The sequence below is a fragment of the Aotus nancymaae genome, unplaced genomic scaffold, assembly GCF_030222135.1.
Source record: "Aotus nancymaae isolate 86718 unplaced genomic scaffold, 86718_ANA_hifiasm-v0.15.2.pri h1tg000019l, whole genome shotgun sequence".
Classification (NCBI taxonomy): Eukaryota; Metazoa; Chordata; class Mammalia; order Primates; family Aotidae; genus Aotus; species Aotus nancymaae.
In genome coordinates this window covers 53,810,780-53,838,536 of record NW_026988431.1, presented here as the reverse complement: position 1 = coordinate 53,838,536, position 27,757 = coordinate 53,810,780, and the positions used below count along the sequence as shown (strand labels likewise).

The 27,757-nt window shown below is 40.1% G+C and overlaps 1 protein-coding gene across 3 annotated transcripts in view; it reads right to left on the bottom strand.

Moving 5' to 3' along the window:
- Positions 1 to 310: 310 nt before the first annotated feature.
- Positions 311 to 27,757, bottom strand: part of PPM1L (protein phosphatase, Mg2+/Mn2+ dependent 1L) — a 304,389-nt gene continuing 276,942 nt past the window's right edge. For all 3 annotated transcript variants that reach the window (XM_012447355.2, XM_064378876.1, XM_021669522.2), the window contains 2 exons: positions 13,937 to 14,098; positions 311 to 10,096 (listed from right to left, as the gene is read on the bottom strand). In XM_012447355.2, coding sequence (XP_012302778.1) covers positions 9,750 to 10,096; positions 13,937 to 14,098 — 509 coding nt within the window. In that variant the 3' untranslated portion in view covers positions 311 to 9,749. The remainder of the gene's footprint in view (positions 10,097 to 13,936; positions 14,099 to 27,757) is intronic.

Here is a 27,757-nt window from a genome sequence, read left to right as displayed (position 1 = left end):
TAGTAATTACTGTATCAACTTTGTTGACATGTTACTGTAAAGGTGGGTATAAGTTGTGTTAGGTTTTGTATACATGTTTATCAATTGCCTTGTTCTGAACCAGAGCCAGGCTTCTTCCTATTCCAAATGAAAGCACGAGAGTCTCAATACCTCCTGCCTCTTGCTTCTATTATGCTTTGGTCTTATGCTTTACCCATAGAACCCCAACTCAAGTTCCTCCAACTCAGAAGCATAGATTAATTATAAAATTCAAGAACAGACATTAGGATGGAAAATGAGTTTAACTTAAAAGAATAGCAGCAGTCTCATGTTTAAAGTCTAACAATTTTATGGGTTTATTTTTTGCTTTAATCTTGTCACCATGAGTAAATTTTTAGCTGTTCATTTTTATACAACACAGGATCAGAGAGAGCATGAACACATTAGTCTCTACAAGGCTAATTCTACCCCAGCACCCATTAAAGCGACCCAAATGACACACCATGCATCTTGAGTGACCGTGCACTGCCACATACTCTGGGCTCTACTACAGGTAATGCTACACCAAATTGACATTGTAACTGTGTTTCAAATGTCTCTTAGAGACAAATATAAAACAGTAGGTATAATAACCTCTGAAAACGTCCAAGAGTAATGAGGGTTTGCCAAGGCTTGTTGTATTTATCATGAATCGTTGTCAGGAAATAACTTACCAGAAAGCCCGATTGATTTGACAGTCATTTTGACCTGTGATTTATTTATTAAATACAATTTGAAGATTCCTAAAAGAAAAATTGCTAATAAATCATAGATCCTGTATCTTTTTATAAACAATCCCTTGTGATTGTTCAAGTTGCAAGAAAATGCTGACAAAAATTTTCGTGATGTTGAAATAGGTATAAATAAAAGCTTATACAAAGCCACTGTCTCAACATCAGCAGGATAAGAGATAAGAAATTCTGAGACATTATACTGTTCCCCCAAAACACACTACTCAGTTTTTTTTCCTTCCCCTTTCTCTCTCTCCCCCCACCCTGTCCTTTCCTCCTTTCTATCCTTAATAACTGAGCTCCGCCTATGGTTTTAATGTCACTAAATCAGAAACTGGCTTTGTTTCATTTGAATTTCCTTTTATATGTTCTCATGATTAAAAACAAAACAACAAAAACCCTACTTCTGATCACAATGAGATCTTTACCATCACTAAGCATTTACTCTCTGGTATATGAAGTATATGAATTATTCTAATTCAATAGGATTCTAAGGCAATTTGGCAATAGCTAGTATTATTTGGATTTAAAAAAGCCGTTGGTATAAACAGAAAGAGATGTGTAGGGGAAATGAGCAGACAGGCAAATAATTTAGAAAGAAGAGACAGCTTCTGTGGTTAAAAATAAAAGTCTGGGATTTAGTTTTTCTTTGCCATACAGAAAACAGATGTTGCTATTTTTGTTCAAAATAAAAAACTTAAATTCCATGATTAGACTCTGGAATATGTAAAGTAACTATGGATACCAAATCTGACATTTAGTTTTCTGTTCATATTTGAAATCAGGAAATAATTGTGCTCCTGAAATGTCAACTTTCTATATAACAGATTCACTGATTTGTACACTCAGGAACACTGAAGATACAATCAGTCCTGGGCTGTCTTTGGGGGCATAAGGTTGTTACACTATAGTCTGTTGGGAACAAAAATAAAAATAGGACATGGAGAGATGTTCTTGCTCTTCCCATTTCTCCTTTTCTAATTGTTTTCTTTCCCCAGAAAGATCCTGAAGGGAGAGACAACCTGGCTTTCACCCTCCACTGGGACAGTACTACCCCCGTCTTGGTCCCCAGAGGCTCCATGTCACACTTGCCATGCCATCCTTGTGAAACTAGGTGAGCTAGTAAAATGGAGTAATTATCTACTGAAGTTTGCTTGAGTGTGGGCAAGAAACTCCCAATCTCTTATCACCTACTATTATATATAAGAAATAATTATTCTAATTCTGCCCTGTCCAAACAAATGTAAGCCCATTGAAACAAATCATGAAAGATAACAATTTTCATCCCATTTAGTTAATATTGAGTGTTATAATATCTCTGTTATAATATCCCCACTAGGCTGTAAGCCCCAAAAGGCAGTGATTGCACCTGAGTGCTCACCAACGGATACATTCAATCAGACACAGCCATTGCCTGGCACATAGTAGATGCTCTCAGATACAAAGAAATTAAGAAAGGAAAGAATAAAATATACAAGCACACTTACTTATAGCAATAATAGTGACTTTCCCAATGTAATCTGTTCATAGGATTGATCAATCTGTTATAAATGCAATGATGCTTTTATTTTTTAAGAAAAATCTCACACATTTTCCTTACACAAATATATATGTGAGCAGAGTTCACATTGGGTCTTTTGGAATGAACTGTTTAATTACCATTTTCCAGCACTGCCAGAATAATCATTCATTTGAACCCAGTAAAATTTCTATTTATCTCTCTTGTCTCTCTCTCTTTTCTTTTTTCCTTTTTCTAGGCTGCCCATGAGAATGCTGAGACATTATCAAATATATTTCAGTTCTATGACCTGAATTGCAGTTGTGTAAGTGCTATAAGTCAAAATCATTTTCTTTAATAATTGAAGAGTAAACTGAAAGAAAATACTGTAGATGTTAACGTTTCAATGTGAACATGTATTTCAGATAAATTAAAAAGAACAAACACTGCTTTCTAGAATAGAAGCAAAAGTTATGGGTTTTCTCTATGGTCATATTTTATTCATTATTCTACTTTCTGCACATTGTATGTGCTTGAGATAAAACAATAATCAAAATGATAAATACATAAAGACTATTTATCTGGGAGCCTAAATAAGAGCAGTATTCTTGCTTAATGACCCATGGTTCTAGCTTTTCCCCACACAGCAGGATTTATACCTTTTCATTATTACACGAAGAAGTCACCATTTGTCCTAAGATATATTAAGACAAATGGGAATTTAAAACTTACACAAAAGACATCATTTCCTTGGTTAGAGATGTCTAATATATCATTTCTACAGAATTATTTTTAAAAATTATATGAGCAACCTGACCTATTGCATTATATGGATTAAAAAAACTCTCTAAGAAGCAAGAATATCAAATCACTCTGTGGTTTGTTTTTGTGAAATTGTCTGTTGTAAATTGAGTACTCACTAGTATTCATGTTGGCATTTGCAAAATTACTAGTATGTTAAAACTCACTCTCAGTTGTAGCTATGACTATGTTTATCTGATTTCAGTTTTATTTGGGCACTTTAAAATGGAAGGGAACCATTTAGTTGATCTTAGTATCTATCAGAATTCTAAAAAGGGGTATTTCCTCTTCAAAAATTCTAAGGATTGAGGATAAAATCGTGTCCACGATTTGGAACGTGAACGAAACCTAGGACAGTAAAGGTGTTTAGGACGGCAATAGATGAGACCTCATTTATACATTTTCATCAGACAAAAAATGGAATAGGGACTGCAATGTTACTACACAAGTCACTGAGAATGTTTATTTTCTCACTTCAGGGTTATCTCCCTAACTTCACTAAGAGCGTTAAGTACAGAAAGCATAATTCCTGATGTAATAAACTATAACACATCCTTTTCCTAATTTAAAATATTTTCTTTTATATTATTCTCCTTTGATTTGGGCTTCTGTATTTTCTTAAAAATGCTTTCCTTTACATTCTAACTTTGACCACACTGGAAACTGATTTTACAGTTTTTTATTAAAAAGTGTTCCAAACCATTTTTTTAAAAACATGTGATTCTGCCCGTTTAATCAGTCCTACAAAAGGAAGCTTTAAAATTAAAATACTGTCTTCATTAACAAATAAGCAAAACATTAACTAACACTCTAAGAGGGAAGCCTGTTTTTTGAATGATGAAAAGTGGTAATAACTTCCTTCACCTGATTTTTGTACAGGTGTCAGAAATTTCTAGTAAACACAACCTATATATGGTAAAAATCTGATAATCCACATTTCTTATAAGCTACTTTTTACATTTTTAATGTCTGGGCATCCTAAAGGGGTTTTCCCCTGATGCCTGACTATTATATCCACCTTTGCTTCTGCATGAACACATTTTACATCATGAATTACCTAATTAATATAGAAATATTTTGAAATAATGCATGGTATTGTATTTAACTTATGAACTGCCTCATGACAAAAGGTGATGAGAGAATGTGTAGCTGACACAGTCCCTCTCCTGAAGTGGCAGCAATTTACCCAGGCAGGTTTTGTTCTGGGTCACTCAACCCTCTGTCCACCACAATCTTCCACCCATGCTTTCACTGCAATCTACTTGTGCCCAACATCCTTGGAGGTTTTTGAGGTTAATTTGGATTTGGAAAATGTTAGGTGTGATTCTGTGGTTAAATAATGCCAGATTATAGGACTTCTAGAATAAATGAAACCACATCTCTAAATATAATCTATACCTTTGCTGCATGCTTACTTTCTGGTGGAGCTTTGAACAGTGAAACTGTCTGTGATGATTTGTTAAAATGAATAGTTACTATCTGCTCTCCTCAAAGTCCTTAACTTGGATTTATTAAAGCAACTGTACATATGATACTGTAGTTATTACTAAACACATACAAATTATCAATAATCAACCCTAGCTTCAACAGTTTGCTGCTTAACAGTGGTACAACTAAGAAATAGACAAAGCATTAATATTACGAAGGATCAGCAAACAAATTTACATATTAGAAAAAAATGTTTAGAAACACATCTAATGAAAGCCTCATGGTATCAACTGCCCCTTGCCCTCTGCAATCTGCCACCTAGCCTAAGAGATCTTACTTTTAGGTTTTTTTTAATGTTTTGGATAATGTGCAGAGGGTGAGCTATTCCTAAATATTGGATGTAATTTTAAGTTAATGACTTTAGCCTTAATTCACTCTGTACCATGTTTTTTTGACTAGATTTGTTTCATCCATTACTTTGGAGTAATCTCTCATAGCTTCCCAAACCTGTTTCTGCAGCCAAGAGTAACTACTGTGGAACTACAGGAAAGCCTCACATCTTAGGCAAGAGATAACTTGCCAAACTTAACTATGGACAGAAAATATGAAAGGTAGGATGATAGGGGACATGAGTTTTAGAAGCTATGAGCTCTAAATGGTTTCAGATTATTTCACTGAATCTGGAGAGGACAATAGAGGAAAGAAAGTAAATTAAGTGTTAATAGTTTACATTTCAATTATACAACAGATCATTTGAAAAATTGAGTTAAAATTTCAGAAGTGAATTAAAATCAAATTTGTTTTTCCTTTTCTGTTATTTTTTATATTTTTAAAATATCACATAGTGATGAAATAGAAAAATAGTCATTTTGATTCAATCTGAGAAGCAAAGGTAACTGCAAAAAAGCAATGGAAAGATCTTGGACTGAATTTGAGACTTATCCAGCTATGACAGGGCTCTTGCTCGTTATTCATATAAAAGAAAGAGACGACATTTAGAGCTTTAAGTAGGATTGTTCTGCTGTCAATATGAGGCTGCTGTTGGTCACATTAAATCACACTACTTAACATTGCTTTTATTAACAAGTCAGCTTTTTATATGAAAGCTTCATGCGTCTAAGTTGCAAATTATACTGCTACTACTATGAGTCATGGTGAATGAAAACACAGCAATATTTCAACATATCAGAATTTCCCAAAGGATGTTCTTTAGAACACAGTTCCTTGCAGTGTTACTAGGTGTTACTCAAAAAAGTTTCTGTAGTCAAATTAATCTGGAAAACACTGGGCTAACTGACAGTAGATATTTGTTGTGTTTTTCTTTCCCCTGCAAGACATTAAATTAGAGCCTTTGATGAGCTCATGTTTATTAAGTGTCTGATGGTATGTGTTCTCCAAGCTTACTTGATCCTGGAACCCTATATTTAGAAGAGTACCTTTGGAACTGTGTTCTTTGGAACACACTTTGGGAAACACTGGATTCTATTATTTCTGCAGCTAACTAGCTCAAAAGTCTAGGTAACAATGATTTCATCCAGAGGCGATTAAACAGGTGTGGTATCTAACAGTCATGTCATTTCTCCAGAGCTGGATGACGAATGCTGGTGTGACATGCTAAGGCAATTTTCGGGGACTACTAAGGGATGAACAGTCCAGTGGTGGGTCAAAAGGAGGAAAAAAGAATTTTTGAAATCATTGGAAAAGTTTTATACAAAGTATATATTCCTATACTTTCAAATATACAATGATATGGTGCCTTTTTTAAACACAGACCTTTCATTGACACAGTTGCAAGAGCGATCTGGCAACAACTTAGAGGGAAAAAAATCAGGAAAATCAAGATACATCTGGCAAAGGAGAAAGTGGAATCCAGTTCCTAGAATCACTTCTGATTAGATTGAAATGATGATGCCATCACTCTCATGCAATCCTGTTTACCATTTACCCAAAATGATGTAATAATTACACTTGTATGAAATAAGGCCTGTTCTAAATTATTCAGCTTGCATCCTTCTCTATAACAGTCTCTGTGTAATACTCTTATGACACATACAAGATTCAAGAAGCCAATACCTCAATCCACAGCAAGGAATAAAATGCGGCCACTGGTTACCAGTAATATGTACATATGCACACAGATATGTCACAATAGAACGGCGATTCAGAGCTAATTGCCTTGGGGCAAGTTGGTCATATAAAATAAATGCAGGTCTTGGGTACAGTTTTGGAGCTTTCTATATAAGTATTGTTTATTCCTATGATGAAACAATTGCAAATACAATTAATTTAAAAAAATTTTCCCTAGCTGCCCCTCCCCCAACCCATGTTAAGAGTACAAATTGCCAGTGGAGCTGCGGCAGAGACTGCATTAGTGGAGACCCGGGCTTGGCATTCTGCTGGGGTCTCATAAGCACATGGCCATTCCCATCATAACTTCTAAAAGACTGTAAAACCATCCCAAAATTTGGCACCAAGGGAACTGCTGGCAATTTGAACTCGAGCTAGCTAGGGAGTCTAGGAAGCCTTGGGTGACAATTCCAAAGCTTTGGCAGTGCAGCTTAGGGAAGCTTCACATGCAAACATCTCAAATCAATTTCCCTAATGGCTAGATTCAGCATTCCCGGGTCCCTGGGGAGCAGCCAATGTGCCACGGGGCACCCCAGGAATGATATCTACAAATCCCCAACAGCTGGAAAAGGGCTAGGGAGAGAGAGGTCCAGGAGGAAGGGAACAAAATATTCTGATTTTAGATACAACTATCATAACTATTAATGTAACTGCTACAATTTTGCCTAGAACTTATATCTTTTGAAAATCTACAAGCCACAGTAGGGGGGAAAGAGGCAGTAAAGGGAGTAGGATATATACACTCTATTTGGTTAACGTCAGAAATGAAATAATTGTACAAAGCAAAATTTGGAAGATGCCTTGTGAACCTCAGTTAGAGAGAAAGTTTGTAATTCATGCATCCAGCACCATCTATTAAGAAATTTTGCAGGACCCATAAACACTGATTTGCTAATTTAGTAGCTTTTCTTTTTCATCTTTATCAAAACATTGCTGCTTTCATTTTAGACAATAAAAATAACGGTGGAATTAAAAAATGTCTTTTCCTTGCTATTATACACTTTTGTGCTATGTTAAAAATAAAGAAAGTTGACCATGGGCTGTAAAGTGCTGACACCATTTATACTGATTTCAGTTCGATGGTGAGTGGGGCAACTCTCAGGCATCAGAACGTCCTGAATCTCCAAGCAAACTCAGCCACCTGGCCTGGCCGTCACTGCTCACAGCCAGCATTTGTTTTCCACATTCCCTTCCCTGTCCCCACCCCAAATATTGATACAGCCACATATTCAATGTCTTTCCATAGGCAAATGCTTAAATCTAAAATGGTAGCAGATATTTTGCACTAGAAGATTCTATGGCAAAAAAACAATAACCAAGGTTCTATCCGTAACGCTGGAACATACAGTATACAAAAGTAAGCAAATCTCATGGGAAACCATTAGCAATTCTCACTGCAGTCAAAGAACAGTAAGTAAGCGCTTGGAGGAATCATGACAGATTGCAGCCCTCCGCAACCCCAAGGCAGTCTCTTCACTCTCTCAGGTTCTCTCCTGGACACTGCTTTGGAAAAGCTCTACAGCAGCAGGAGGGGAGCGGGCAGGGCTCCGAGGGGAGGAGGTGGCGGGTGAATGAGGACTATAGGAAGCTGTAACCACAAATGCACACGGGGAAAGAACAAAACCAGGTGGATACAGAGGGGTGGGAGGCAACGAAAGTTTTGTTTGATTGTTTGAGTCACGCAGTCAGGCAGAGAGTCATATAAAATAAATGCAGGTCTTGGGAAGTATTTTATAAGTTAATTTTCTCTAAATTAACTTATAAAATACCATGTTTGGAGAAATGATACATTAGTGATACAGGAAATGGAGAGCAGCAAGCCAGGCCCCAAAATAATTCTGGCCCACTTGTCAATACGGGTTCGTGCTTGAATTCTCAGCTTGCTGTGTTGCCATTGCCGGGTCCCTCTGCTGCCTTCCCTGCAGGCCACAGAGGGCGGTTTGTGTTTGCCTGGGGAAAGCTACCTGATGTGGATGGATATTTGCAACCAAATGATAAAGGCTGCTGCCTTTCCATTGTCAAGGAGAAGCTCGTCCCAGTAGTTTCCCACCAAATTCCAAGCTGCAGTAGCTGTGAACTCTGTACCTGGCTTCAGGGAACACACATACAGTTCTAGGCTACTGCTTCTCAGAACACTGCCTGAAACACACTTTGCCACTAGGACAAGGGCAAGGAAAAACACATAAAAGTGGCAGCGGAGCTCAGTGAACACTCCTTCCTCAATGCAAACAGCTGACCTGCCAGGGAACACTGTGACTCATTCAGTAGCGTTTCCATCTGCCGTTGGAAATGCAAGGAAACATCATTTTGGCTTGCTCTTGTCATTTCCCCTAACATGGTTTCTTGGTCATGTAAGACGAAAAATCGTGGTGTCTGTTGGTGAATTTAACAGCGCCCTGTACATACGGTAAGGACCAAGCAAAAGATTTCGGTCATGCATGATTAGGCTAAATGCACAAAGCCTGGTCAGGTGGTATATAAAGTCTGTTTAATAAAGGAAGCAAGGGAAAAGGGTCATTTCTGCTGTGCAGGCAGCTGCCACTGGTCTCCCATCCTTTCTGCTTCTCTCAGTCTCCAAGAGCAGCCAACGTAAAAGCCATTCCAAATCTGCTTCCAAGCTGCCTCTGAGCAGAAAACATGGGCTCAGAAGGACAAAGCATCCTTACGACACCTCTGTCTCTTGGCAGAGGGCGTTGCCACGTCAGCTCCTGGCCACTCACAGGTGACACAGTGGCCTGTCTCCTGCAGCACTGGGAGGCCTGTCCTGTCCATTGTTCCAAAGAGAGGACACAATAGCTGATGCCTGGAGGACCCTGAACAGGATCTTGAAAAGAATCCTGAGGGAGACTAAATGGCACATATGCTATTCATTTCATATACGTGAATCTACAGCTATTTATTCATATATTTTGGACACTGAATGAAAGAGTTGGGAAAACATAAAGAAACCATTTTCCAGCTTCTTACCTACATTGGCCAAGGGCACCTACAGTTCATCACTGATTATAGACCTAAGACCACCAGGGAGGGGGGATCCCATGTCTGGGATGGATGATCCTAATTACAACTCCCACACTTTTCACTAATTAAAAGAGACCAGTGTGTGAAAGTCCTTTAGTCTAAGGCAGCTGAGACCCCTGAAGGGTTCACTGCTCTTCTGTTTTGCTGCTATTCCTGAACTTCACCACCATGACTGTTATATTGTCAGGGCAGCCTCTGTAAAATGACTGTAAAACTATGCTCTTGGCCCCAAAGTGAGGTTCATCCAAGCGTTCCTTGATGAATCGAACTGCTTCTTCATTGCTGAAAGCATCCCAGAGGCCATCTGATGCCAAGATCATGAACTCAGGCTGAAGCTTGTCCAGGTCAAAGGTCAGGATGTCTGGGTCTGGGATGACCACGTTGAGATTTTTCAGCGGATAATCCCCTAGGGACCGAGACATGGCCAGGATTCCCTGGACCCTCCAAGAGCCATTGAAACTGATGAAACCACCTAGAAAGACAGGATGAGCCCATTAGTTTAACCAGCTGATGTCTCACATACCTGGGATAGTCTAGGTGTGTGCGCAACAGGGTGACTGACTTCATGTGAGCTGGGCTGTGGGCACTCCTTTTAACCCCATCACTCCTGGGACCTGCTGCATGGCATAACTCTACCACTTGATCTTCATACCCTCATCCTGGCATCTTGAAGAACTTCAAGAATATATCAATAAGACTACTGAAGGTAGGGGATACATACGGGGAAGGGCATTGGTTTTCACTTAACACCATAGTGGCTCAGTGATTGACAGTAAAGAACGTGAGGGTAGGGATTCGAGGAGAGTGGCAAAGGAATGCTGAAAGGCAGGTGGACAGGCACCAGGACACCACTGGTATACATCATTTGGTCTGAGGCCACCCTTAAGTGTGCCTATATAGATCTCAAAACAGCTCTCTCCCCCTAAATAGGATCGAGATTAAGAAAAAGCACATACTAGTGCAGTCATGAAAGGCTCAGGTCAGATTACTTGGATTTAATTCCTGGCTCTGTCTCTTCTAGCCATGTCCTACTTTGGATGAGGAACTCTTTCTCTGATCCTCAGTCTCCCTGGCTACAAAATGGAGACAGTATCTATTTCATTGGGTTGATGAGAAATAAAGGTCTTATTCCACAGAAGTCATCTGGCATAGTCCCTGAACATATTATGCACTTAATAATTGTATCTATTATTTTTGTCTTCATTCGCATATTTGTCAGATATTTACTGAATATCTACTCCATACAAGGCAATGTGCAGGATATGAAGTTATACCAGATCCAGACCTTCCCTTAAAAAAGTAGCCAGCCTGGCAGGAGAATTAAGTCACAAATATTAAATACTATAAGCACAAAGTGGTATTCTTTCAGGAGGAGACCAGTGTCTGCTAAATGCTGTAGGCAGATGGAGAAGGGAGGGGTGGTTTCCAGTCCTGATGATGAGGTAGAAGTGAACATTAAAGGTGGACTTTGAGCGATGTGTAAAACATCTGTGAGCAGGATCTGCAGGAGAACATCCCAGGAAGTATGGTCTGGTAGGCAAGAGCATAAAACCCAGTTTTGGGTTTCAACCCTGGTCTCACTATTCACTAGCCGTGTGTGCTTGGGCACATAAGCCTCTGTGAAGTTCCAGTTTGTTGGCCACAAAATGAGAACAATATTATCAGCCTCTTAAGACAGGCACAGAGAACTTGTGTAAAGTGCTGGGCTTTGCTCCCAGCACAGGGTGAGCACACAATAAATGACAGCTAATGTTGTTGGAAACAGTATAAGGAGTGGCCACAGAAAGACCAACATGTATTTGGCCCAGACTGGCTGGACCTTACTGTCATGCTAAGCAGGAGGGGGAAAGATGTCCTGAAAAGAGGCTGAGGCCAGAGAAAACACACATAAAGATGGTAAAACCAGCTGGGCACAGTGGCTTATGCCTGTAATCTCAACACTTTGGGAAGTGGAGGGGGTGGATCATGAGGTCAAGAGATCGAGACTATCCTAGCCAACAGGGTGAAACCCAGTATCTATTAAAAATATAAAAATTAGCTGGGTGTGGTAGCACACGCCTGTAATCCCAGGTACTTGGGAGGCTAAGGCAAGAGAATCACTTGAACTGGGACTTGGGAGGTAGAGGTTGCAGTGAGCTGAGATCATGCCACTACACTCCAGCCTGGTGACAGAGTGAGGTCTCAAAAAAAATAAGATGGTAAAACCAATCACTGTTTCTTAAGCCTTGCTATAAAATACGCCCTTGATCAAATTATGTAAAAGAACAAAGGTTAGATTAACCTCCTTGGAGATGTTGTCCAAATCTGCTTCTATAAAGAATCAATGTAGGGTACAGGTGTGGGTAGTGGGTATGGCAGGGAAGAAGAGGAAGGATAAAATGGTCATGACAATTCAGAAGAGAGCACTGAATGGTAAGATGACATTTTCAGGTGTATTGTGTAACATCCTTGCCTGTGCTGATGCAAGAGTGGGCTAACTGCATACTCACAGTGGACTCTTACAGGGAGATGGTGTCTTTATAAGTAGGAAGCAAGAGAACTTTGCTCCTACTGTCTGGAGGTCATCAAAGCTTGATAGATGCTCCTAAAATATCCTTTGTTCCATCCCATCAACAGAAAACCTGACCAATGCTTTCCTTAAAAATTATTTTGCAACTCAAGCAGTCACTGAAGCAGGAGGTTGTAATAAAATTCAACACATTTTGACTTAATAGTATGGTTCCCTACTGTGAAAATTCAAATGTCGATCAGGTTCATTCAATTCATTCATTGGGCAGAAACTGACTATAGACATAGACAGTCAATGTGCAGAGTAACCCAGACAGCAGGGGCCCATCCTGGTGAGACTAGTGGACATGAGCCCCCGACTTACTCCCCTCTGACTGCTGGCTGGCTGCCTGGCACATCACAAAGGGCATACATCCTCCAGCTGTCAGTCTGAGGAGTGAAAGAATTCTTGCCTTCCATAAGTATAAAGGTATCCTCTGAAATCGAATTATGAAAATGTAATCAACTGATATGCTTCAAGTCTTTGTCCAAATGTCACTCTAGCAAGGTCTACACAGGCCACACTACTTAAAACTGCAACTCCCTGGCTGGGCGCAGTGGCTGACACCTGTAATCCCAGCACTCTGGGAGGCTGAGCTGGGAGGATCACAAGGTCAGCAGATCGAGACCATCCTGGCCAACATGGTGAAACCCCGTCTTTACTAAAAATACAAAAATTAGCTGGGCATGGTAGCACATGCCTGTAATCTCAGCTGCTCTGGAGGCTGAGGCAGGAGAATAGCTGGAACCCAGGAAGTGAAGGTTGCAGTGAGCCAAGATCACACCAATGCATTCCAGCCTGGTGACAGAGTGAGACTCAGTCTCAAAAAAACAAAACAAAACGAAACAAAACATCCTGCAATTCCCCGACACTCCCTCCCCTTACCTGCTTCATGTCTTTCCATAGCAGTTATCACCTTCTAATACACTATAAGACTCACTTATTTTTACTTATTTTTTTTGTTGTTGTTAATGTCTATTTCCTCTATTCCCCACCCCCATGCCAATTTCAGAATGTAAGTTTCATGAAACAGGAAACCCATTGGGAATGGGCTTTGTTTTATCCCCAGCTCCTAGAATATTGAATAAACAGATGAATGAATGATAAGGGATCCCTCTACCCATAACCTTGCGCTGAAATAGTTACTTATACTAGGCACTAAGCCATATGCTCAAGGTAAAGAGATGAACAAAACCAAGTTCCTGCCTTTAAAGAGGTGACAGGAAGGCAGGACAGATAGGAGAGCCAGGTATGTTCACGTGTTGTAAGAGGTGACCCAAGATGTCCACATAGGATGCTGGGGAAAGGCAGAGGGGTATTCACCCCAGACTGGGAAGGCCCTTGCCACAGTGTGACACAAAAGGTTTCCAAAAGAATACCTTAAACTGAATCTTATGGGACAAGTAATTGTCACCTAGAACAGCACTTGCAAAGGCACAGAGGTCTTTTGAGGAACGGTTAGTTGTTTGGCATGGCTCCGAGGGAAGCAACAGGCTAGAGAAAGGTGAGGCCCAGGGGCCCAAAGATCTTATTAGCGTTTAAACTGGAAATGGGCTTTTGAGTTCTTTTGGAATCTTTGGCTATGAAGAAGGGCAGATTTATCTGATAGGCAACGTTACAAAGTCAATCTCAGTTACCTCAGTAGCAGCCTCTGTATAGCTCTAATACAGGGTAACTGAACATTTTATCCAGGAACCTTCCAAGCAAGCTGCCTTGTTCACCAGCAAGACAGCAGACATTTCTTGGAGATGTTCACAAGCTCACCTGCTCTCTTTATCCTTTTTCGTTCCTTCAATTGGTAAGGCTTGTGATCATGAGACAAAGGAATAGCGTTCCCATCTTTGTCACACAGGACCCCGCGCGAGTCACCCACGTTGGCCACTGTGAGGTCTTTATCTGACAGCAGAGCAATCAAACATGTTGTGCCTAAAAAAACAGAAGACAGACAATGTGGGAGGTCAGCAGTGCATTCACATCCACTGCTTCTTGTGGTAACTGATTCTTCAGTCATGCAAATTGCTTCTGCTGGGTGAGAATCTGACTCCAGCCACTCTGGGAATAATGGCTGTTCACTTCGACAACAATGATCAAATCTGACAGTCAATTTTCTTAACCATGTTAGAGTGTCACTAAAATAGGCTAGGATAACATTATAATTTTCCTAAATCATTTTGTCTCTGCTACTCTTAAACACGTATCACATTTAAAAGGATTAGGAGAGAAACAAAATCAGTTTGACGTTTCAGTCAGTTGATACACATTTTAGGCTTCTGCTTGGTCTGAGTTTCTGTGAAGTCCCAGTTGGAAATGGGAAGAATGGGGGGTGTGGTGGGCTTCTCATTTCTAGGAGGGCCTAGAAATGCCAATAGCCGAATCCTGTGGAACATGAGAAGCTGCTGATGTCAGGACAGGTTGAGCCTGCCTATTCAAAGTCTGACAACAAAGACTGGTGGCCAGAAACAGGTCAGCTCCAGGGTGTGATGGAGGCGGAACATAAAGACAGAAGCAGAAAAAGCTCTGGTGATGACAGAACTGAGGCCTAGGGAGAGGGTGGTCCAAGTCAGAAGCAAGCAAGACTGAAGACCTGCTTGCCTGAAGCACACACAAGACACGAAGGACAAACTCTCCTCAAATCCTTTTTAAAATGGGAATGGATAAAAGCAAACAGAGTTGAACAGTCTGGTCTAGTTGCAGCCTTCTCTGTCCAGCTCCTTTCTGTTCACCTCTTCTTTTTTGACAGCGCCACTCAATATGCAAATACCTGCTGAAATGCACAACCTGTTCAGCTCTTGCCTCAAAGGTATCTCCCTTACTTGTTAAAATTATGCATTAATTAGTCTTCATTAACATTTCATTCCTCGTTAAGGTCATATTCCATAACAAAAATGTAAACTGTATCCAAATGGCACTTAAGTTTTCATGGAACAACAAAAAAGACTAATTTTTTTTCTTTTTTTAAGAGACTGGGTCTTGCTCTGTGATCTAGGCTAGAGAGCAATGGTGTGATCATAGCTTACTGAAACCTCAAATTCCTTGGCTTAAGCAATTACCCCACCTCCGCCTCTGGAGTAGCTGGGACTACAAGTACATGCCGTGGTGCTGGCTTGAAAACAAACACTAAATTCTTTTTTTTTTTTTTTTAAATTTTACTTTAAGTTCAGGGAGCCATGTGCAGAATATGCAGGTTTGTTACACAGGAATACACGTGCCATGGTGGTTTGCTACACCCATCAACCTGTCATCTAGGTTTTGAGCCCCGCATGCATTAGGTATTTGTCCTAATGCTCCCTCTCCTTGCTCCACACTCCCAACAGGCCCCAGTGTGTGATGTTCCCCACCCTGTGCCCATATGTTCTCATTGTTCAGCTCCCACTTATGAGTGAGAACATGTGATGTTTGGTTTTCTGTTCCAGTGTTAGTTTGCTGAGAATGATGGCTTCCGGGTTCATCCATGTTCCGGCAAAGGACAATTCTTTCATTCTTTTTTATGGTGTATATGTGCCACATTTTCTTTATCCAGTCTATCACTGATGGGAATTTAGGTTAGTTCCAAGTCTTTGCTTGCAATAGTGCCACAATAAACATAAATGTGTATGTGTCTTTATAGTAGAATGATTTATAATCCTTTGGGTATATACCCAGTAATGGGATTGCTGGGTCAAATGATATTTCTGGTTCTAGATCCTTGAGGAATCACCACACTGTCTTCCACAATGGTTGAACTAATTTATGCTCCAAACAACAGAAAATAAACACTGAATTCTTAAATAGACATAAAGAATACAAAAGACTTTGGGGAAAAAGGCTAATCTCATAGATTATCAAAGCAATTTTTAAAAGTGAGAAGAATGAAAATGTAAGCAAAAGCACAATCCAAACAATTAGAAATTGTTGTTCTCAGTTTTTGATACTGTTTTTTCGATATTGGAAACTGAAATTTTGGTCTTCAACATATCCTTACTTTGTCTTCAAGTATCTGATTGAGTTAAATTGTCCCACAAAGTCATGGCGTAAATTCTCCTATAAGGCACATTCTTAGAGTTTGAAAGGTAATAGAAAGATTGCTTCACAGGATATTACATGGCTTGTAGGCACTACTTCAGCATCTCTCTTGGAGTCCTCTCTCTATAGGACCCTCTTCCCTTCTCACGCTGTGCTTTCTGGGTGAGCATGTCGCTGACCTTTGCTTCCAAACAATCTAAGTCTACGCAGCTAGCCTGGCTGACACTCCTGAGGTCTACACCAACTGCCTAGGAGGTGTTTCCATTTGCCTATACTCCAGGGGATCCAAGGAAAGGCTTTAGGGCCTCCATGAGAGGGAAGGGAAGGAATCCACCTGGCTGAGTTAAAGGCTTCTTCCCCAGCCGTATTTCAACTAGGACAGCTCTACATCCACCTGTCAACAGCTAACAAGTGAGCTGCCATGCAAGATTTCTTTTTCAAAAAGGGACAAGGAGTCATTCCTATAGCCAGAAAAAAAATTAAAATTTAGTTCCATATTCGATTAAGAATCACTGAAGGGTTTTAAGCAGGATAGTGACAAAATGAGATTCATGTTTTAAAAGATGATTCCAGGGGCAAGGTAGAAGACAGATAAATTGGGAGCAGTGAGAACAGGTAGGGTTAATGAGGCTCTGAATTAGTGTAGTAAATACAGGGACAAACGATAGGTGATGGGTTCTTATTTTTTATTTTGTAGAGATGGATTCTCAGTATATTGCCCAGACTGGTTTTGAACTCCTTGCCTCAAAGGTTCCTCCTGCTGGCCTTCTACAGGGCTAGGACTACGGTTGTGGGCCACTTTGCCCAGCTCCTGTGACAAGTTTTTAAAAGCCAGAATAGACCAGTCACAGAAATTGAGAAGAATAAAAGATAAGGGAAGAAGTTTAGTATAACACCCTTATATCTAGATGGGAGAAACTGGGCATTCCATGGACATTGACTCAAGAAAATGTCTGCTGTGGTTTCTGAGAAAGGCTTTCTTTTCCACTAAAAGAGGCACAGAGCAGGCAATGACTGTTTATTTGGCCTAGAGTTAGCCTATGTGTTTCCCAGAAGTGTGGCAGCCATCTTCCAGCTATGAAGGGATAGCCCTTAGGGTCATGAGTGCAGTGAATGCAGGATGGTAGAGCACAGAGGCAAACAGGAGAGAGCCTGAGTCCCAGAGAATATCAGGGAACTGCTAAGCCAGCCTAGAACTGCCCTGTCCTTGTTCTATGAGACAAGAAATGCCTTTCTTGTTCGATACTTTTTGAGTTGAATTTTTTTGTTTTGTTCCTTGTAATATCTGAATTTGATGAGGGATTTAGAGTGTGGTTGTTTAGCTACACAGTTGTCCTTCGGTATCTGTTGGGGATTGGTTTTAGCACCCGTTACCGATACCAAAATCCATGGATGGCCAAGTCCCTTATATAAAATGGCTTAGTATTTGCATATAATCTATATACATCTTCTTGTATACTTTAAATCATCTCTAGATTACTTTTTTTTTTTTTTTTGAGACAGAGTTTCGCTCTTGTTACCCAGGCTGGAGTGCAATGGCGCAATCTCGGCTCACCGCAACCTCCGCCTCCTGGGTTCAGGCAATTCTCCTGCCTCAGCCTCCCGAGTAGCTGGGATTACAGGCACGTGCCACCATGCCCAGCTAATTTTTTGTATTATTAGTAGAGACGGGGTTTCACCATGCTGACCAGGATGGTCTCGATCTCTTGACCTCGTGATCCACCCGCCTCGGCCTCCCAAAGTGCTGGGATTACAGGCGTGAGCCAGCGCGCCCGGCCCTCTAGATTACTTTTAATACCTCATACAATGTAAATGCTTTGTAAATAGTTGTTATATTGTTTTTTGATTTATATTATTTTTACATTTTTTTAATTGCTTTAAAAAATATTTTTGATCTGTGGTTGGTTGAATCCACAATGTAGACCCCATGGACATGAAGGGCCAACTGTACTCACACACTATTGAACATACTTAAGATTTATGATCAGACCTTGCCAAAAACAAATCCTACTGTTTCTATGGGTAAATTAAGATCTAGCTAATGGTGAAGTTTTCAGGAATATACTGCCTATGCTAGCAACAGACTCTTAGACCTGGCCAAAATGGGTGAGCCCCAGATGGCAGGGTTAAGAGTTTAGGTAGTATTCTGAATTACTGAAATGTCTCCATTCCCCTCTCTACAGAGGAAACCCGCCCCTAACCTGAGTGAGGTCTGTGTGGTTGTGGAGACATAATATGTGCTAAGCAATGCTGAGCACTGTGGGGAAGGATCAAGAATGATCTGAAACAAACCAGGACACCACAACCAATGTATTGTTTGGGCTTTGCAGTTTTAGCTCAGGATTATAATAGACAGCTTACAATCTAATCTTACTTGAGAGAACAAACTGCTTGTTGCTAGGAAACTCCAGAAAAAAAACATTGTACCCAAGATAAAATGAAAAAAAATCATCTTCTTTTTAATACTTGAGACAAAACACTGGCAGAGTCTGGCTATTAATTCTGAGATAAAATATTTATTCCATCATAGCACTATATTTATCAAAAATACCAGGGCCTGACAATGTTACTTAATTCTGAACCTCAGGATATTTCTTTTTCTTTTTTTTTTTTGAGATGGAGTTTCACTCTTGTTGTCCAGGCTGGAGGGGATATTTCTATATTAACAATTTAATCTAGATAATAACTTAATTCCAAATCTGAAAGAGACCTTGGAAATTTAACCTAATAACCTTATCTCACAGGTTAAAAAAAAATCCCAAAAAGTTAAAAAAAAAAAAAACAAAGTGAATTCACATGGACTAGACTTCAATGTCCTATCTAAATGGGGTTTGGCAAGTTATTTGACTTTTAAGCCTCAGAAAATGGCAGATAATCCACTCCATTGCTCAAGCCAGAACCTAAGAATCATCTTCAATTTTTCTCTTTTCCTCTTTCCTCACATTTAATCCATCACTAAGTTCTGCTACTCTTACCTCTAAAATATGTTAAACCCTTCCAGTTCTCTTGTTCTCACTGCATTGACTCCAGTCCAAACCACTGTCATTTTAGCTTCTCGTTATTCAGTGGTCCAGGTGAGAAACAATGGTGGTGGCAAGTCCTGCAAGACCTGGCCCATGGCTAGTTTGTCTAATATCATGTCACGCCACTCCCTTCCTTGCTCAAGACCTCCCTCCTGTTGCCCATACATGCCAACCTTTTGTCATCTCTGGGCTTTTGTTCTCTCTGCCTTGTATGTTCTCCTGTCCTTGACAATGGCTGAATGATCCATATGAAGATGTTGTAGCTCAAGTGTGGCATCTTCAGAGAGGCCTTTTCTGACACAGATTGCATTTCCTCTTTATTTTGTTTATTCCCTTTACAACACACAATTATGTAGATACGCTGCTTATTTACTTAGACTATTTATTTACTTCGTGTAGATATGTTGCTTATGTAGATATGCTGCTTATGTAGATATGTTGTAGATATGTAGATATGCTGCTTATTATGTAGATATTGTTATGTAGATATGCTGCTTATTTACTTAGACTATTTGTTTACTTAGTGTAGATATGTTGCTTATGTAGATATGTTGTAGATATGTAGATATGTTGTAGATATGTAGACATGTAGATATGTTGATATGTTGTAGATATGTAGATATGCTGCTTATTATGTAGATATTGTTATGTAGATATGCTGCTTATTTACTTAGACTATTTGTTTACTTAGTGTCAATCTTCCCCTTTGGAATATAAACTTCACAAGGAATATTAGTCCATTTTCACACTGCTATAAAAAATACCTGATTCTGGGTAATTTATAAAGAAAAGGGGTTTAATTGGCTCATGTTTCTGGAAGCTATACTGGAAGTATAGTGGCTTCTGCTTCTGACGGGGCCTCAGGAAGCTTCTAATCATGGCAGAAGGCAAAGGGGGCATGAGGCACTTCACACAGCTGGAGCAGGAGGAAGGGGATGGGGGAGGTGCAATACACTTTTAAACAACCAGATCTCACAAGAACTCACTATAACAAGAACAGCACCAAGAGGGATGGTGATAATATTGTGCCCAAGAGAAAATGAAAAAATCATTTTTTTTTTCTCATTCACGAGAAACTGCCCCCATGATCCAATCACCTCCCAACAGGGGCCCCACCTCCAACAACAGGGATTACAATTTGACATGAGATTTGGGCAGTGACACAGGTACAAAGCATATGAGAAGTTTTGGATTTTCCCACTAGAATGCTAATGTCTAGAATATCAAAAGCACCCAATATTTGCTAAATAGACAAAATAATAGACGAATGAATAAACGTTCACACATAATGTCCTGACGTGACATAATGCTAAGCTCCTAATGTCTTGCTCTGACAGGTCAGCCCAGTTCAGAATCACAATGGACAACACCATCATCCAGCTATTGCCATACAAGGAGCTATCAGATGTAGCAAAATACACTTGACACATTGATGAAAACACGAAGACCCTCCTGTACGTGTACAGCACATGCTCATGCACACTCCTGGTAGGTGGAAAGAACTTCTGGCCCAGGTAGTCCCAAGTTCTTTCCTCCATCCAGGATTCTGGTCCAGTGCAAGTAACACATGGGTAGGGCTTCCACCCTCACCACACCTTCCAAAGCCATGGCACCTTGTGAAGTAATAAAGGTGCATCACGATGGTCATTATGAGGACAATCTGTCTGCTTCTGAACTCAATATGTACTTCAGCAAAATGGGCACGTTTTTGTGTTGGCCTAATAATTCTTGTTTTCCTTGGGGAAGACACGCAAATGCAAATTATGTATCAGTCTATTCCTCTAAACCAATATACTCCCCTCTGATTTAATTTCTGGAATGCAGACAAAGTAAAAGTACACAAAAAAGTTATTCTAAACTGAACTAAATATTTGGGTTGGATATTAGACAATTCATTTGACAAGTAGAGTTTGAGAAAACTGTAAATCCTAGTGAGGGTTAAGTACTTGGGGTATCTCAGATATCTTTTAAACTCCTAGTTATAATTACTTTCTCAGTTAAATTCATAACAAAGTTGTAATAACAATTTGTTCAGTACTATAAACTCTACTAAGTGGCTCACAAACATACTTGCAATTGATTCCAAACATTCAGGGTGGGGAGGGCAGGTATTCTCCCTCTAAGCAGATGAGGAAAATGGGACTCAGAAACCTCAGATGTCTTATCCTTCATGCCCACCCCAATCCTCAGCCCCTCCTCCAGCATTATGAGTCTGTGCAGTGTACAAAGCACTATTATAAAAATAGTTTCTTATCCATGAAACTTCCTTTTTTTTTTAGAAAGAAAGAAAGAAAAAAAAAGAATGAAGAAGAGGAAGAAAAAGGAAGAGAAAGAGAGAGAGAGAATGGGAGTATTGCTTTCTTGCCCAGGCTAGAATGCAGTTTAGTAATGGGTATTGAAAACCTCTTTTATACCAATAATTATACTTAATGATGTAGACAGGAAGGAATAAGGGAAGAAAATAACAAACAAGCAGCCAACCAATATTTCATTTAAACCTATGAAATGCTATGCAATTACTGAGGAGTGATTTACTTCCAATTATGTAGTCACTTTTGGAATAGGTGTGAGATGGTAATGTATGTTTTGTGTATTTGAAGTGAAGAGTTCTATAAATGTTTATTAAGTTTACTTGTTCCAGGTCTGAGTTCAAGTCCTGAATGTCCTTGTTAATTTTCTGTCTCGTTGATCTATAGAATCGTTAGCTCTTCTTGTTACACTGATCCTTTTGCCATTATGTGATGTCCTTCTTTGCCTCTTTTGATCTTTGTTGCTTTAAAGTCTACTTTATCAGAGGCGAGAATTGCATCTCACGCTTTTTGTTTATTTGTTTATTTTTACTCTCTGTTTGGTTGGTAAATCTTCCTCCTTCTCTTTGTTTTGAGTCTTTGTGTATCGTTGCATGTGAGATGGGTCTGGATGCAGCATACCGATGGGTTTTGGCTTTTTATCCAATTAGAATATATATAAGTTTAATACTGGCATTTGATGCTAGCTGGCTGTTTTGCCCATTAGTTGGTGTAAATTTTTCATTGTGTTAATACTCTTTGCTTTTTGATATATTTTTGGAAAGGCTGATATTGGTTGTTCCTTTATATGTATAGTGCTTCTTTCAGAAGCTCTTGTAAAGCAGGCCTGGTGGTGGTGAAGTCTCTAAGTACTTGTTTGTTCGCAAAAGATTTAATTTTTCCTTCGCTCATAAAGCTTAGTTTGGCTGGATATGAAATTCTGGGTTGAAAGTTCTTTTCTTTAAGGATGTTAAATATTGGTCCCCACTCTTTTCTGGCTTGTAGGGTTTCTGCTGAGAGATCTGCTGTAAGTCTGATAGGTTTCCCTTTATGGGTAACCTGACCTCTCTCTCTGGCTGCCCTTAGTATTTTCTCCTTCATTTCAACCCTAATAAATCTGTTATGTGTCTTGGGGTTGGTCTTCTTGAAAAATATATTTGTGGTGCTCTCTGTATTACCTGGAGTTGAATATTACCCTGCCTTGCCAGGTTGGGAAAGTTTTCCTGAATGATATCCTGAAGAGTATTTTCCAACTTGGGTTCATTCTCTTCATCACATTCAGGTACACCTAACAAACGTAAATTAGGTCTTTTCACATAGTCCCATATTTCCTGGAGACTTTGCTCATTCCTTTTTATCCTTTTTTCTCCAATCTTGTCTTCTCGTTTCATTTCACTGAGCTGGTCCTCGACTTTTGATATCCTTTCTTCTGCTTGATCAATTCGATTGTTTAAACTTGTGCATACTTCGTGAAGTTCTCGTGTTGTGTTTTTCAGCTCCATCAATTCACTTATATTCCTCTCTAAATTGTCCATTCTCGTTAACATTTCGTCGAACCTTTTTTCAAGGTTCTTAGTTTCTTTGCATTGGGTTAGAACAAGTTGTTTTAATTCACAGAAGTTTCTTATCACCCACGTTTTGAAACCTGCTTCTGTTATTGGAACACACTTGTTCTCCATTAAGCCTTGTTCCATTACTGATGAGGAATTGCGATCCCCTGTAGAGGGAGAGGCATTCTGATTTTGAGTATTCTCTGCCTTTTTAGGCTGGTTTCTTCCCTTCATTATATATTTATCCCTCTGTTGTCTTTGTAATTACCGACTTTCTAACTAGGTCTCTGAGCGGACGTCCAACTTGTTGATTCCCAGCGCCGATATCTGAGCAATCCACTGCGCCAGCCAAAACAGCGGTGTTAAGATTGATGGTGCTTTTCTGCCCGGGAATCTCTGGACTCTGCACCAAGAACTGCCGCACTAAGGCACCAGCAAAACCGCCGCGCCAGCCACAAGAGTCACTCTGGCGATCCGTGGGGCTCCTCTGCTGGGAATCTCTCGGTCCATGAGCAACAAATATTCGTCTGAAAGTGTGGCGTCCTCTCGTTCTCTGCGCTTTCACTGGGAGCTATGAGCCCGAGCTGCTAGTGATCAGCCATCTTGGATCTCTCTCTTATCCATGAAACTTCAAGTGTCTTAGCCATGATTACATTGCTCAATGCATATGTGCTGAATGACTAAATGACTAAAAAACTTGGGAATCCAGAATTGTTATTTTGGTAATAATAAAAATGATGGACCTTACTATTTAAACATTTTATTATAATGCTAAACATTTTATTTATGTTATATACTTAACCTCTCTGGAACTCAAAAACAAGAGGGTTGGATTAATTAACCTCTCAGCCCCTGTCAGCTTGAATATTATGCAGATCTTAAATTGAAATTGCAAACTCCAATGCTTTCAGGTCAGGTATAAAAAAAATCTTGGCCTTCTTTACCCTGCTACTTTTGTTAGGAACTGGGTTCTAAAACATTTTTCAGCTCTAAGGAAGGGCAAGCATGATGACAAGTGAAACTGACATCAGGTTTCAGTGTTGGGGCTACAAAAGGGAGTCGGGGGTCAGGGCTTGTGACAAACGGAAAACATGTGCTCAGGGGAAAGCAGTTCCTCTGCGACAAAAACAGCTGCCATGTAGCAATGCAGGTCCACTGTGAATGTTTCCTCAGAATTTTCAAGAGAAGTCGTTTTTGTATGAACTCTCCTGATTTTTAAATGTTGGCACCTTTTATTTTAAAAAACAGTACAAGCCAAGCAAAAGGCAGCTGTTGATCAAATCTGGGTCAGCTGTGGTGGTCCTGTGCTCTTAGGCTTTCTATTAAAGCCCAAGATTACTATGCTTCTTCATAGTACACATTTGTATAACAATAGAGATGACAATGAAACCTTACACTTCTGGTCTGTTTTATGAGTCGTGAAGTGTTTCCTTACCCATTCTGGCATTCAATTCTCAAAACTCATCAGACAGGGAGGAATGATCAAATCTACCTTATAAATGCATAAATTGGGTGATGACAGCTCAAGTATTTGTTTAAGGTCATGTGACTAGTTAGGTGAGGTGGAGGAGGGAAGGGATGACAACAGACACCTGTGTTCTGCAGCTGAGGAAAATGTTTGCATCACATCTCATAGCGGTCAAGCTGCCAACTTACTGTACATCACATACCATACTATTTCTATGCCTTATTTAAGATTCTTTGACCCATTAGACTGGAAGTCCCTTTTAGGGCCAGGAAGATGCCTTATTCATTGCTGTATTCTTTTCTTGTTTGTTTTGTTTTATTTTGAGAAAGAGTTTTGCTCTTGTTGCCCAGGCTGGAGTGGCATGATCTCAGCTCACTGCAACACCCACCTCCTGGGTTCAAGAGATTCTCCTGCCTCAGTCACCCAAGTAGCTGGGATTATAATCATGTGCTACCATGCCCAGCTAATTTTTGTATTTTTAGTAGAGATGGGGTTTCACCAGATTGGTCAAGTTGGTCTTGAACTCCTGACCTCAGGTGATCCGCTTGCCTTGGCCTCCCAAACTGCTGGGATTTCAGGTGTGAGCCACCGTGCCCAGCCCATTGCTGTATTCTTATAAGAGTGCTTTGTACACTGTACAAACTCATAATGCTGGGGGAGAGGCTAAGGATGGGGGTGGGAGTGAAAGAAATGGGTGCTTTTCAATTTACACCTACTGATTGTACTACTTGTACAATTTACCCCTTATACTAGGCAAATATAAACACTCTAACCATGTCCACACACATACTCTTATTTAAAAAAATATTAACAGGGCTATCTAGGTGATAGGATTTTGGACCTTTTTGTTTTCTTCTTTATATTTTCCTGCATTCAGATGAATTTAATGTTATTTAAATGTTGTAGTAAGGTGAAGTTTTACTCATTCACAATGTTTCAGGAGCATATTTACTGCATCAAGCAAAGTATACAAGATATAAAACAAAATATAGAACTAACAATCCTGTTATAGAGAGTTAGATGGTAGATGGAAAAGGACTCCGAGGAATAGCAGTGACAATGATGACAGCAGCTCTTCCAGTAGTTCACATTCAGATTCAGATTCAAGTATCAGTGATGATCCATCAGTGTCGGGGTGACAAGAGAGCCTCAGCTTCTTTTAGGCTCTCCCTGCACTGCCTTGCTGTATCTCTAAGCAGTGCCACCCAATTCTTCCCCTCAGAGGAAACATTCTGCCCTGGGTGCCAATCAAGATCCTCACTCCCTTGCCCCCCTCCAAACTTTCTGTAGGCACACGGTTATGATTTTAAAATTGGGGTCATTGAGGCCAGGCGTGGTGGCTCACACCTGTAATCTCAGCACTTTGAGAGGCCTAGGCGGGTGGATCATGAGGTCAAGAGTTCAAGACCAGCCTGGCCAACATAATGAAACCCTGTCTCTACTAAAAATACAAAAAAAATTAGCCAAGCATGTTGGTGGGCACCTGTAGTCCCAGCTACTTGGGAGGCTGACGCAGAGAATTGCTTGAACCCAGGATGAGGAGGGTGTAGTGAGCTGAGATCATGCCACTGCTCTCCAGCCTAGGCGACAGAGTGAGACTTTGTCTCAAAAAAAAAAAATTGGGGTCATGAGAATCCTTATTATATGAAAATCCACCTTACTGCAACATTTTCTTAAGTGAGTGACATCACTTTTTATGTTATTGGGGTAGGGGTAGGAAGCTGGATGGGGTAGCGAAAGCTGTAGGGGATTAACATGGTTTTTATAAGCCTTGCTTGATAATGCACATGGACACTCACCCACACAATGCCAGACTGCTCATGCTAATAGCAGCTCCCTTCTCTGACATAAAATCTTTCCTATAAGGGAAATTTCCATTTTTGTTCTTTAGGAAAGAGAGAGAGAAAGAGATTGTGGAGGGTAGAGATGGGATGCATCCCCTTCAAGGGGTAACAGGGGAAGAGGAGAAAGGGGGCGAGACAGAGCTAGACATGCACACACTTCAAGGATTTCAGTGAAGGTGTTACAACAGCCAAAGGGCCATTCATTATACACAGCACGGGAGAATCAACACATTTATAGGATGAGGAGAAATAAAATCGGTTTATCTCGTAAAGCTTTGACAATGAATGTTAGTTCAGTAACACAATTTCAGGGCCTAGATGACATCAAGGCCTGATAATGGACAGAATTATATTGGAGTGTAACATATTGGAAAAAGAGCAGGTGAAGGGAGTCATTAATGAAAGTATCACATGGGAATGATAAGATCACTGTCAGCAGAGGTTTCCAGCCCCCATCTTCCATAGCCAACTCTGTGATCCACCCTGTCCCGAAACACAGATAAAGTACCAGGCAGCTCTCAGATAACACTCACTGACTCCTACTCCTGTCTGCATAATCTTTAAGTCTGCCAAAATCTGACCTGCCTAGAGCTTTTTATGAGTCTTTCTTCTAATAATCAATGCTATGGCATAGACAGACTTGTCAGAGATGATACCCTGTCCGGAAAACATCATAAACAAATAATAAGCTTTAATCTTTCTTTTCTCTCTTGTCTATTGCCTGAATCCTTGTGACCCCTGCTCTGACTTCGCTGAGAGGCAGGCTCTCATCAGAGTCATGTTAGTGTGTGTGGCTGAGCTAAGACCCTGTGTTACCTGACACATTAGTCTAACTCTGTGCAAGAAGCTATTAAATTAATACTAATCACGATTCAAATCACAGATCCATAGGTCCACTGTAATGTCTTGTAGTAAGGGGCTTGAAAGTTGTTTCATGTTAAGAGAGGGTTGGTAATTTAACGATCTATCTATATGGAAGGACATGAATGGGTCAAACTGTGACAGCTGCCATATACTGAGCATTCACCATGTATCAGGTTCTGTACTTAGTCCTTGGCATGCATAATTTATTTAATCCTAACAGCCTATGAGCTACTATTATTCTCACCTTACAGATGATAAAACTCAGATTATGTGACTAGCCCAAGGTCACACAGCTAGTAAGGGGCAGAACCCACCTAGAGTGTTGTTTTCAATGTCAAGGCAGGCTACTGCTACCTTGTGTTTAATTTTTTTGTGCAAACCAGAAAAAAGTTTCTCTTCATCAAGACCCTTTACTATTATGTCCATAAAATGGCCGTAATACATATTTAAGTCAACAATGACCACAGTGTGAATGATGCCTCCCAGCGCTGTGGAGTAATCCAAAATACACAACCATATGGGCAACCCTGCTTGGAGGTTGTATCC